This window comes from Mycetomoellerius zeteki, unplaced genomic scaffold (genome assembly GCF_001594055.1).
Source record: "Mycetomoellerius zeteki isolate Tzet28-1 unplaced genomic scaffold, Tzet1.0 scaffold358, whole genome shotgun sequence".
Taxonomy (NCBI): domain Eukaryota; kingdom Metazoa; phylum Arthropoda; class Insecta; order Hymenoptera; family Formicidae; genus Mycetomoellerius; species Mycetomoellerius zeteki.
Genome location: NW_017257347.1, coordinates 175,381 through 188,065, shown reverse-complemented (window position 1 = coordinate 188,065; position 12,685 = coordinate 175,381). Strand labels below are relative to the sequence as shown.

The window sequence follows — 12,685 nt, the reverse complement described above, 5'->3', positions numbered from 1 at the left end:
GGTCCTATCTCAGCAGACAATCATAAAACGGTTGCAAAACTGTTGAGTCTGCTGAACGCAGCTAGTGTATACACGTGACAGCACTCTGATTGATTCACTCTTACGTTTTACGCAGTTGTGAAAGATAAAGTTGAATCATCTTTCAGGCGTCGTCTACAATATGCGAAGTAAGCTTGATTTAAGAAGTAAGAGTAAAAAATCAATCACAGTCGATTATTCTTTTCACAATCGACTGTGATTGGTCAATTTCTTACTCTTACTGCTTAAACTAAGCTTACTACGTGTATTGTAGACGGGCCCTCACAACACACTTTACAACCGGGAGTAGCAGGTTAAAACTTCGCTTTAAGCGAATTCTACAATTGCGTAAGCGTAGTTGTAATGCGTGGTCTACAATAGGCAGTAGCAGTAGTGAATTAAGGAGTAGGTGCAGAAATCGACTAATCATAGTTGATTATCTTTCTCACATTCGATTATGATTGGTTGATTTCTGCGTCTACTCCTTAATCCACTACTGCTACTGCCCATTGTAGACCACGCATAAGTGGTTGTAGTTGTAAGAATTAACCTATCACAGTCAAATATGAGGAGAATATTCGACTGTGATTAGTCAATTCTTACAACTACAACCATTTACAACTACGCTTACGTAATTGTAGAATGGGCTTTACAACATTTCACAATCATTTACAACTACGTTTACGCAATTGTAGATCGGGCTTTAAGGTCCAACTATAATGGAGAGTTTTAGGCCGTAACGGTAGTCGTAAGAGACGTACTTCCGGTTTAGTAGGTTGCAACTGTAGTCGTAAGCGAAATGAACCATTTCCATTTCGGTACTGCCTACAGCTTACGAGTCGTAAGCCGTAAGTACGTAAGTTACGACAAGCGTCTTGCGTCATTTTGAGGCTATGTTTGACGACGATTTTCAGTATTATCAGTGAATTTATAACTGTTGCAACTGCTGAGAAAACTCGATCACTATTTTGCATGTAACCTCAAAGATGTATTTTCTGATTGACTTTATGTCGTAGCTGTCGCTACGTCGTCTTCATTGGCTAAGTTTCCACCGAGGGTTAAAGTTGGATCAGAGTACAAGAACTGACCAATCACAGTCGAGTATTCCCCTGTCATAGTCGAATGACAGGGGAATGCTTGACTGTGGTTGGTCAGTTCTTGTACTCTGACCCAACTCTAACCCTCGATGGAAACTTAGCCATTGTAGACAGACGTGATTATAGAAATTGTGCTACTGCTTGCGTCCTACTACATTACTGCCTACTGCTAATTGTATTGTAGCTGGACCTTTATGCATGGTCTACAATGGCAGTAGCAGTAGTGGATGAGACTGTAAGAGTAACAAATTGACCAATTACAGTTAAATGTAAGAAGAATAATCGACTGTGATTGGTCAATTTCTTACTCTTACAGCCTTATCCATTACTGATACTGCCATTGTAGATCACGCATTACGGTCACTTTGTGCTTAGGGCCCCCACAGACAAAATTCCGTTTAATTAACAGTAAGGCGTAAGGCGAAAACTTAAGCCAATCAGGATACTGCTTTAGATTAATGTAATTTGACGGAAATAGAAATAACAGTAAACTTATCCATAAGGCGAGTTTCAACCGGAAAATTTGTTTTATAGACAAGTTTACTGTTATTTCTATTTCCGTTAGATTACGTAGATCTAAAGCAATATCTTGATTAGCTCATCGACTTAAGTTTACACCTTATGCATACTGTTACGGAATTTTGTCTGCAGCAGCCCTTAAACCCTTAAGCGGGGAGCACAGACTCTTGCATAACGCATAACACGTAATGCATAAGAAAATGTATCAATCAAAGCCCTCCGTTTCCTTCCTTTCCATGAAATAAAGAATTCTGATTGATTGAATTTCTTATGCATTACATGTTATGCGTTATGCAAAAGTCTGTGCTCCCCGCTTTAGCCTAAGACTAGGTCTATAACCTTGCTTTAAGAGGCTATAAGCCGTAAGCTTTAAGTTGTAAGTGACGATATATTGACCACAGAACTTATGCTTTTAGGCCGTAAGAATTAGGGCCCTGGCACACAAAAAACTTAAGGCAGTAAGACGTAACCAGTAAGGAAATCAACATGTTGGATTCGCTACTGCTTATGTTATGGCCTTATGGACTCTACTGTGATTGGTCAATTCGCTTACTGCTTACATTTTACTGCTTAAGTTTTTTTGTGTACCATGGCCCTAATTCTAGATTTGCTCAATTCGCTTAAGTCTAAAGGTCCAGCTACAATACAATTAGCAATAGGCAGTAATGTAGTAAGACGCAAGCACTAGCACAATTTCTACAACCATGTCTGTCTATCTACATAATCTACAATAAAGATGATGTAGCGGCAGCTACGACATAAAGTCAATCAGAAAATACATGTTTGAGGTTACATGCAAAATAGTGATCGAGTTTTCTCAGCAGTTGCAACAGTTATAAATTCACTGATAATACTGAAAATCGTCGTCAAACATAGCCTCAAAATGACGCAAGACGCTTGTCGTAACTTACGTACTTACGGCTTACGACTCGTAAGCTGTAGGCAGTACCGAAATGGAAATGGTTCATTTAGTTTACGACTACAGTTGCGACCTACTAAATCGGAAATACGTCTCTTACGACTACTGTTACGGCCTAAAACTCTTTATTGTAGATGGACCTTAACGGTTAAAGCCTAAAGACTGCACAAAAACAGTTTAAAGACAGAAATTACACACATTCTACAATAAGACATTAATCATAAATCAGAAGTTAGAAGCTGGAAATTGACCAATCACAGTCATCAATTTCCAGCTTCTAACTTCTGATTTATGACTAATGGCTTATTGTAGAATGGTCATTATTGTTACTTAGTCTCTTTCGACTTATGACTTAAGGCTTCTTAAAGCAAGGTTGTGGACCTAGTCTCATGTAGACGCCACTTTACTGCTTAAGTTTTACGTTTTTCATGTGCTATGGTCTTAAGTGAGTGAAATATTTATCTCCTATGGTAAAACGTTGGTATAGCCATTAAGATTCACCCTGTATATATGCATGTTACGGATGTACCTGTTAACCGGTGCGCTCTCGTGATTTCCTAAAGCCGGAAAAATTGGTATTCCGGGAAACATCTTAACCATCTGCGCAACCGTATCATGCAAGATTTTTAGATTTTCTTCTCGCGTTTGGTTCCAGATATCATGAGCAGGCAAATCCCCGGTCCACAAAATATAATCAATGTCCTGGAAATTTTTTAAACGATAAAGAGAGATTTTCTCTATTTCTCATTATGAAACGGAGAAATCAAACAATTAAGGACAATCGAAAAATCTATGAAGGTAGTCCAGAGATGATTGAAATTTCTTCTTTTATGCACAAGAAATAATTACACAGGCCCACAAAAAAAGTATCTCGTACTGGGGTGGAGACCCAACTATTCTTATGTATTTTGAGTCGTTGAATACGAATCTGACATAAAAATAGGACCATACAGGGCAAATCTTCAATCTAGCGCAAATCTAAAGCAATCTAGAGCAAAAAAAATGAGTAAAAAACCTCGAAATCTGCTTTTATTGATATATTTTAATATATTCTATTGATATATTCTATACCATTGGCAAAAACTTGTGATTAAACCTAGACCATATGTTTCCCGAGTTGAGAAATACTTTTCAGCCGTATCTACGTCCTCTACACCTCTTGCATAACTTCTAACGATGAACTCTGAGTGCTTCACATTATAGACACAGATTAAACCCAATAATTCCCGAGGAGTTATACTACAGACAAACTTTTAGGCAAGCAGCCATCAGACACAATAACTGGCCGTACAACGGTACATCACATCTGTACCATTGTACCTGTGAATATCTAAAAAAAAAAGATCGATTTATGTTCGTGCGCGCTTCCGCACTTTTTTGTCTTCAAATGACCTGTGTGATGGATTCCTCTTGCGCTTGTTTCTTTTCGCTGGCATTTCTCTCGTCAATGTCCAACAAAAGTCAGTCATCATATTGATGTCTCATCTTCCTTGATACCGTCTTTCCATTTCTTTTATGTCTTGGTGGAATCGTTCACCTTGCTCTTCACTGAAGTCCCCAAGGTTTTCAGGAAAGTAACCAAGGTGTGAATGGAAGAAATGTATTTTCAGATTCATGAGACAGCCTAATTTGCGGAAATTTTCTAGGATATTAGCGCGATGTTTTTGTAGTTTTCGCTTTTCTTATTACCTAAAAATTTGTTTACAACTTCTCTGAAGCTAACCCATGCTGCCTTCTCGATGTCAATCATTTTAGTAACATAAGATTCATCTTTCAACGGTGGATGAATTTGTGGTCCGTCGAAAATTCCTTCTTTGAACTTAGCTTCAGACACTTGGCTGAACGTTTATCTCAAATATTCAAAGCACTGTCAAGAGCTTTGACGAATTGTTTCATCAAGCCTAGTTTAATGTAAAGAGGAGGGAGAAGAATTTTTGAAGGCTCAACCAATGGTTGGTTTTTAATGTTCATCGAATCAGGTTCTAATGATGATCTTGTTGGCCACTTTTCTTTTTTATATAATGATTTTCCCGGTCTTTACTATCCCACTGACATAGAAAACACGGATATTTGGTAAGGCCCGATTGTTGTCCTAGAATCATAGACAATATTTTGAGATCTCCGCAAATTTGCCATTTATGTTCCTCATACTTAAATTTTTTCAAAACCATTTCTATATTCGAATACTCTTCTTTCAATACCGGGAAACATATGGTCTAGGTTTAATCACAAGTTTTTGCCAATGGTCTTAGAATATATCAATAAAAGCAGATTTCAAAGTTTTTGACCCATTTTTTTGCTCTAGATTGAAAATTTGCCCTGGATGGTTCTATTTGTATGTCAGATTCGTATTCAGCGTCATTCAACTCAAAATACATAAGAATAGCTGGGGTCTCCACCCCAGTACAGGATACTTTTTTTTGTGGACCTGTGTTATTAGTCAATTAATTTGAAAATAAACAAGTTAATTTGACACTATATCATAATCAATAAATCAGTTACTTTTTCATTGACTATTATTGGTCGAAATATTGCTAAAAATTCTTTTCGAGCAGCGAGGTTTGCTCTAGAATGATAAACGTCTCTTCCTTTTCATCGTCGTCATCGAATAATCTATATGTTTTTTGTTTCCTATTTCTTGTTTTTGTCTCTTACCTTTTTACCTCGTATTGTTTTATCGACAATCGTGTTTCTTGTCTCTTCAGAAGTTTGTCAACTTTTAAATCTAATCTACAATGTGCTCTTTGTTTCCTGTTTCTTATTTTTTTACCACTTTCTATTTTCTTGTTTCTTGTTTTTTTTTTTACCTCTTACTTAGTTTTTCGTTTTTCATAGCCCGAGATAAAAGTTGACGAACTTCGAAAGAGATAAGAAACAAATGAAAAAAAAAACGATTGTTGATAAAACGGTGTTGAAAAGAAGGGAAAAAAGGCTTGAGATAAAAAATGGGAGCAATTATTCAGTTTAATCCCTTCCCCTCCCAATCTCAAAAATCAATGAAATTGGGCTTATTCAACGCGTTTTTGCATGAAACGAAAGAATCTGGCAAAAAAAGCATCGCTCTGCCCCGCGAACCGAGATATCAAGTGTTAAAGTTGACTTTTCAAAAATGTAATCGAGATGTCGCAACACCCGAAACGAGACGAGACACACGTCCGACTCGCTCGAGTGGTCTCTCACGAGACTCAGCACCGTAGACACAGAGCTTTCGAGCATGTTAGAGTATGTTAAAGCATGCGACGCGAACCTATAGTATATTTAAATCAAGCATTCGCCGAAATTTGAGAAGTGGGGGTAAAGTAGAAACGGATGCATTGATTTTGGTGCTCTGCGTTCTCTTTCGTTCGCACATGCATATAAAGTGTACTTCTGAGAGACAAATAAATGTATCAAAGGGCGAACGAGGAATTTTTTTCGATTCCCTTTCTCAAACTTTCAAGACACTTTGGGTACGTATTGTTTTCACGTTTACACGCTGCAAGCAATAGTTTATCCTCGTTGTCTGTCAAATATTAAACAAGAACAAACTAAATATGCTTACAAGAGCTGTAAGCGTTAAACGGAATACCCAAACGAGAGAGAACGCAGAACATAAAAATCAATCAATGTGTCCTTTTCTACGTGAGCTTTACTCTCACTCCTCAAACGCTCGCGATCTAAGGCCGTGTTCGTATATTACTACCAATTGTCACGTTGTCAGTACAATAGGGCATACGTAACGGGGACTATAGATTTTCAGTAATGGCAGTCAACTGGCGTAATATACGAACGCCTAGATATACTATGCCTGCGTTAGTGCGTTCTTATATTCAGTGCCAGTGCTGAAAACCTATAGTGCACGTACCATACATTTGATTGTGATTGATCAATTCTTACAACTACGACCACTTACAATTACGCTTACACAATTATAAGGTTTGTTCGCGTCGCATGCTCCAACATGCTCCTATCAGTTTCTATTCACTCACGTACATTAAAGTGAGTAGGAGCTATGGTAGGAGCATATTGAAGTTGGAGCGTACAACGCGAATAAACCTATAAAATAGGCTTTAATCGTTCGCATGTGCTACTCACCGAATGTGTGTCGGCGATGTGCTTGAGCATATGATCGATCGTTCTCTTCGGCGTATCGCATTTTCTATAGTCGCCCCATCGTCCAGCAGCGGCAAAGGCGGTCAACGGAGCGCCGTTTGTTAGCCGACAACAGAGTGGCTCGTTGCACTCTGCATTCGCACCCTCCTGGTAATACGGATCGTAGTGCGTGTCAGAAATGTGCAGGACCTTGAACGTCGGCGCGCCTTCCTGTGGCGGGATCGGCGGATTGATCGGCGGCTTTTTGACCGGTGGAAAGGCCACCTCCCATTCATGCAATGGATTAAACGTATCATCGCACGCATCGCCGATCACGAAGCTGCAGATCTGCGCCGGACCCATGTTCACCTGTTTCAGGACATAAATCACCTCTCCCTATGACAAAAATTTGTTACTTTTAATCTTCGTTACTTATATAAAAACATATACACTGTAACAATAGTATAGAAGTGAGTACAAGATGGGTCACTAATTTGCACATCTCGAAGAACTTTTAAATTATAAGTTGTACGAAAAATTGTTATATACAAAAGTTGCATGACTTCGAGGCGGTCATTACATAGTGTATAAATTTTTTTGTAAGTGAAGGTGTTTAAAAAATTTCGAGGTTAACCTAGTTTTTTGAAATGGAATGATATAATTTTTTTTACGTAATATAAGGTCTGTTTTTTATTGCTGCACTTTCTGACCTAGTACACACAGTGCAATAAACTGAAGTGAAACAAATATATTATACGATTGTTTCATTTCAACTTATTGCACCGGTTCAGAGTGCAGCAATAAAAAAACAGACCTATAATTCTTTCAATTATTCTACGTATAAAAGTATTAAAGTATAGATGTCGAAAAATGAATAGTTTTTAGTTATTTTGTCTGGCACACATTGACATAAAATATTAAATATCTCGTAAACTATTAATTTTTTTATAATTATCATTATTATTTTTATGCACAAAATAATAAGGTAAATAAATTGGTGTAAAAAAACACATAGGGGAGATTGGGACAAAGTATGTAAATCAATGTTTTTTAATTGTAATTAGTTTATTCATGACCAAAAGAATATGCACGAATGCTTAATTTATGTGTTCTTTAGTTCAATACGGATTTATTTGGTGTAGAAGTTTAGTGCATGAAAGTGCACGAAGGGACATGTAAGTACAGTTTAAAAGATGAACCACCAACGACCATGCTTATAATCGTGTACTATGTGCATTTCGGCCATTTTGACGTAACTTTCTGAAATCAATTGCGCTACTTTCTAGTGACTTCAAGACTCATGTGACACGAGCGTCACCTGCTAGTTGCTGTATGTGGATTAGAATCGGTATAGTTTATACAGTATGTAATGATCTCTTCGAATTCATGCAACTTTTTTATATAACAATTTTTCGTACAACTTACAATTTAAGTTTTTCAACATGTATAAGTTAGTTACAATGCCTCACCCTATATTTGTATATTCAGACTTTACCCCAAAGAGCATGGTCACTCCGTGACAAACTCGAGGGCTCTGTATGTTGAGCGATACGCAGAACTGATAAATGCTAGCCATGATCTCCTCGTCAGTCTTGCCGTTCTTTATGTAGTGCTGCAGTAAACCAGCGCCGACTTTACAAGCAGTACAAGAGACCTTGGACATCACAGAGGTTTCGACCTCCATCATCACTTGTCTTAGGTCTAGTAGCTTAAGAGCTTTGTCCACAAATCCAGATAGGTGTCCGTTCGGTTGGACTGTTTCCATATCCCATAACATCCGCGAATAATTCAACTGTAATCAAATGTATGGATACGAGTTGAAAATTAATCATCATGCTTCACAGTGTTATATCGTCCCTAGTGGAAATCTCCTCATAGGTAGTTCCAAAAATGCCCATGACCCATGGGTATATGTCCATTTTAGAAGGGTATATACCCATCTAAAATGGGTATATATCCGTTTTAAATCTTCCCATCATGAGGAGATTTCCACCAGGGATTTCATAACGTAGAGTAGATCGAATTAAAACAAGTCTCCCCACGTCGCTTAATTCTTACGTGCCGTCGCGTCGATCGCATGACGCGATCGTAATCTTAAGATAATTGCGAGCGTGCACCTCTTTCAAGTTCGCGTATAAATGCCTGCCGGCATTGGCTACGAAAAAGCAGTTTCGCAACTGTTTTCTTTAATATGATTGGTTTATACATTTATAGATCCATGAGGAACTAAGGGCAAGAACCATCATATTAAAGAATCTTACAGCAATTGCAAAATTGCATTTTCTAAACTCAGTCATTTTCTTTTACGGAAGCAATGACGAATGGTATCAATGATCGCGCGCAACTTTCACGAGTGAAAGTCATTGACACTGTTTTACGCACTGTATGCGTGACATACGCGCGAATAGGAAGAATAGAAGACACATACCTACTTGCCTTCGCCATGGTATTTGTCGGAGATCGCTTTAGTGAAAGTATTTTGGCACTGAAGTAGAAGTCGCGACGACATTGTCGTATCTCCCGTCGAATGTCAGACGAAAAGCAGAAAGACAAGAAAAAGGAGAAAAAAGAGTTGAGAAAGAAGCGAGATCTATGAAATGTAATCGTAAGAATGCAAATGACACTTTCGGACAAACTGCAGCGTTTTCGCGAGATTATTGTGATAGAATATACATGTGTGCATGGAATAGCTGTGCATTAATAGCTGTGCATGAATGAAAGAAATTCCCTTACCCGTTCCAACTGTTCCGGGCTCGTGCCATTAACGATAAAGGTTTCCGCCGTAGGCGGTAGTTCTCGGAATCTCTCAATGAACGGCAGTAAAGCGACATCCATCTTCTCGGCAGCTCTGGCTTTCGCTGCGATCCATTCGTCGGCTAGCGCGGTCCAGTTGGTCGATGCTATCTCCACTTCCCGTTTCGTTCTGTAGCAAATGGGATTTCCTGCGAAAATCGGAAGAAAAAAGCGGTTGTTTAATTAAGGAAGTTGTAAGGCAAATGCAGCATGTTAAAAATTATTTGAAAAAATTACAGATTGCATTTAAATTGCATTTACTAAATTGCATTTACTAAATTGCATTTACTAAATTGCATTTAAAAGTAATACAAAAAAATTAGAGACGGTTTACTATCTGGATCACAAATTATTTCAATAAAAAGTAATATTTTCTAAATTGTATTCTAAGTTCCTCTAATATATAATAAATTAAATATATTTTTTTCTTTTTTCGTGATTTCCTGCGAAACAAAGCAAAAAGAAGCATATATCTATAGGACTTTTTTTCTTAGTTTTTTACTCCTCTACACGCTCCCGAAGTTTTGCCATTTAATTTGGAAACACCCTGTATATAGAAATGTAGATATTATAAGATAATGATAAAAATCTCAATTTTTTATATAAGTTTTTTATGAATTCAAGAATATTTATGTAAAGTTACATTGAGATGCAGACATTAGTTGTTCAATAAGTAAACAAAATATTTATAATATATGTATGTTATATAAACTAATTGTTATAAACTAATTGGTGAATCTTAAAAAAAACTTTGCATAAGTCATTTTTAATACTTAAAGTATTTATATAATACAAAAATTTTAGATTCTTGTTATCATTTAAAAAATTTTTGTTTATAACAATAAAAACAAATAAAATAAATAATCTATAAAAATCTGTTGCTCGGTAAAAACAGAACGTTATGAACACAACTTTCATATGTATGTAGTTTGTTTAAAGCGTAATATATTAGATAATTAATATATCTATCGAATAATCGAAACCGAAGCAAATGCTTTATTTCTGCTTGCTTGTATCGACAGTCATTTTCGACAAATTATTTGTATGTACCTAGTAAACCATACATGTAACTTACTAGTACAATTAGATGTATGTAATATTATACGAGTATCAGGAATGTTACATGTAATATTATATGTAACGATAAATATAACATACTGGTATGGCTCTATCTCAGCAACTTTAAATATATTATTTCTATATCAAAAATATATCAATATTATATTATTGCAATGTAATATACACGTCTTTTTTACATATTTCTATATGTAAGTACACTCGTCAACAAGATTATCGCAATATAAATTTATACCAAAATTTTGCATAACTTCAAGCAAGCATAACTCCATGAAAAATGGTCTCGTATTTAAAAGTTTTTTTTATTCTTAATAGTAAAGTTTGTACTTTAAGAAGCTTTCGATAAATTTTAATTTCATCTTTACTTCTGCGCATTATCTTTTCTAAAAAGTAAGGCTGTGTGTTACGACTCCAAAAAATTGCATAATTTGACGCACTCTATGGGGTGCAATGAATTTTTTTCACAAATATGTGATATTCATCGTAAAATACGAACTTTTCCTTGCAAATTAAAAAAAAATAAAACTTTATACGATTTTTTGTTGAGGAGATACGGCGTATCAAAGTTATCTATGCATTTTTATTTAATTACCTCCAACATTAGCATTAACCGATGCGCACCAAGAAAAGGTTACTGCTAGGATTTTGCACATCATATGCGTACGTGCATATATGTATCTATTTGTGTGTGTGCGTGTGTGTTAGGATCGACGCATGAATACGTTTACACTTCAAAATTTCGTACTCCCGCCTCGTCTTGTCGAATGATTTCTTACATTGGAAAAGAGTGATTGATTTAACTTGGCGCCAATTATTGATATTAAATCTTATACAATAGTGTGCAAAAGTTTCTGGCCAGTGACACTTTGTGTATTCTAATTTATTAAAAGAAGTCTGATAAAATTTTAATAATTATCGGGTAGATATTATGTATCGGGTATATAATTATGTTAGTACAAGATGTGGGTAACGAAATCTTGCACTAACACCAGTAACACCTGATAATGATTAAAATTTTATCAATTTTTTTTTATATACATATTAGAGTACAAAATGTCACTGATGGCTGAAAATTTTTGCACGCCACTGTATACAAATGATACATATCATTAAAGTAAATAATAAAGATAGTAACCTTGGGTTTTAATTTTAATTTAACTTGGCGTCAGTTGTTGATATCAAATTTTTTATACGAGAGCCATCCAGAAAGTAAGTTCCGTTTTAAATTTTGCCACTGCAGCGGTGCGGTCGCGATGCGCATGCGTGCCGAGTTTGTTGATTCGATTGACGCTATTTTCAATTACTGGTTCAGTGCATACGCATTGTAGTGGGTGTTTATAATGTTTCAACAAATCGCGACGTCTGTCCCGTTTGTGAAATAGGGTGATCCGTTTCTTAAATGTGAGGAACATTAATGCGGTTGAAATTCAAATTTGTGAAATATATGGAAAACATGAATGATTCGATGATACGGAAATGGGTGTGACTTTTCAATGAGGGACGCGAAAATGTGCACGACAATGAACGGAATGGACAATCGTCTCTGGTTAATGATTTGATGCGTGCAGTTGAAGAGAAAATTAATTTGAAATTCTCTTTTGCTGGCTGGCCATTCCACGATGACGATGAAGTCAAAGAAGCTGTTACCATGTGGTTTGCCTCACAGGCGGTAACTTTCTATGATGAAGGGTTATAACGCCTGGTGCCCCGATATAATAAGTATAACATCAACAACGTTCGTTTTATCAAAGAACTCTTTAATGAGTTAACCACTGAATTATGGTACAAAATAGTAACAGTCGCGGATAACAACAGCAATGGAGCACAGAGAAAGCACGATCCCGACGGGATGACACTTGACAGCTCGACTCCAAAACTCATTCGACTGTCCTCTTTCTTGACAACCGAAGACTCGCCTCAGACCGAAACGGCACGGGCATAATAATATCATTAAAATAAATAATAAAGATAGCACTACAATTACCAAATTAAATGGCAAAACTTCGGGAGCGTGTAGAGGAGTAAAAAACTAAGAAAAAAAGTCCTATAGACATATGCTCCTTTTTGCTTTGTTTCGCAGGAAATCACGAAAAAAGAAAAAAATATATTTAATTTATTATTTTAATTATTTTATTTATAAACTTTTTAATGAAGATTTTGTTCGAAATGTGCACCTCTTGCAGCAATACAA

At 36.4% G+C, this 12,685-nt stretch overlaps 1 protein-coding gene across 4 annotated transcripts in view; it reads right to left on the bottom strand.

Annotated features, from left to right (window-relative positions):
* LOC108725735 (sphingomyelin phosphodiesterase) overlaps nucleotides 1-12,685 on the bottom strand; it is a 45,550-nt gene that overhangs the window by 11,468 nt on the left and 21,397 nt on the right. For all 4 annotated transcript variants that reach the window (XM_018452933.1, XM_018452936.1, XM_018452935.1 and 1 more), the window contains exons 3-6: nucleotides 9,358-9,566; nucleotides 8,120-8,416; nucleotides 6,628-7,020; nucleotides 3,083-3,255 (exon numbers count right to left, since the gene is read on the bottom strand). In XM_018452933.1, coding sequence (XP_018308435.1) covers nucleotides 3,083-3,255; nucleotides 6,628-7,020; nucleotides 8,120-8,416; nucleotides 9,358-9,566 — 1,072 coding nt within the window. The remainder of the gene's footprint in view (nucleotides 1-3,082; nucleotides 3,256-6,627; nucleotides 7,021-8,119; nucleotides 8,417-9,357; nucleotides 9,567-12,685) is intronic.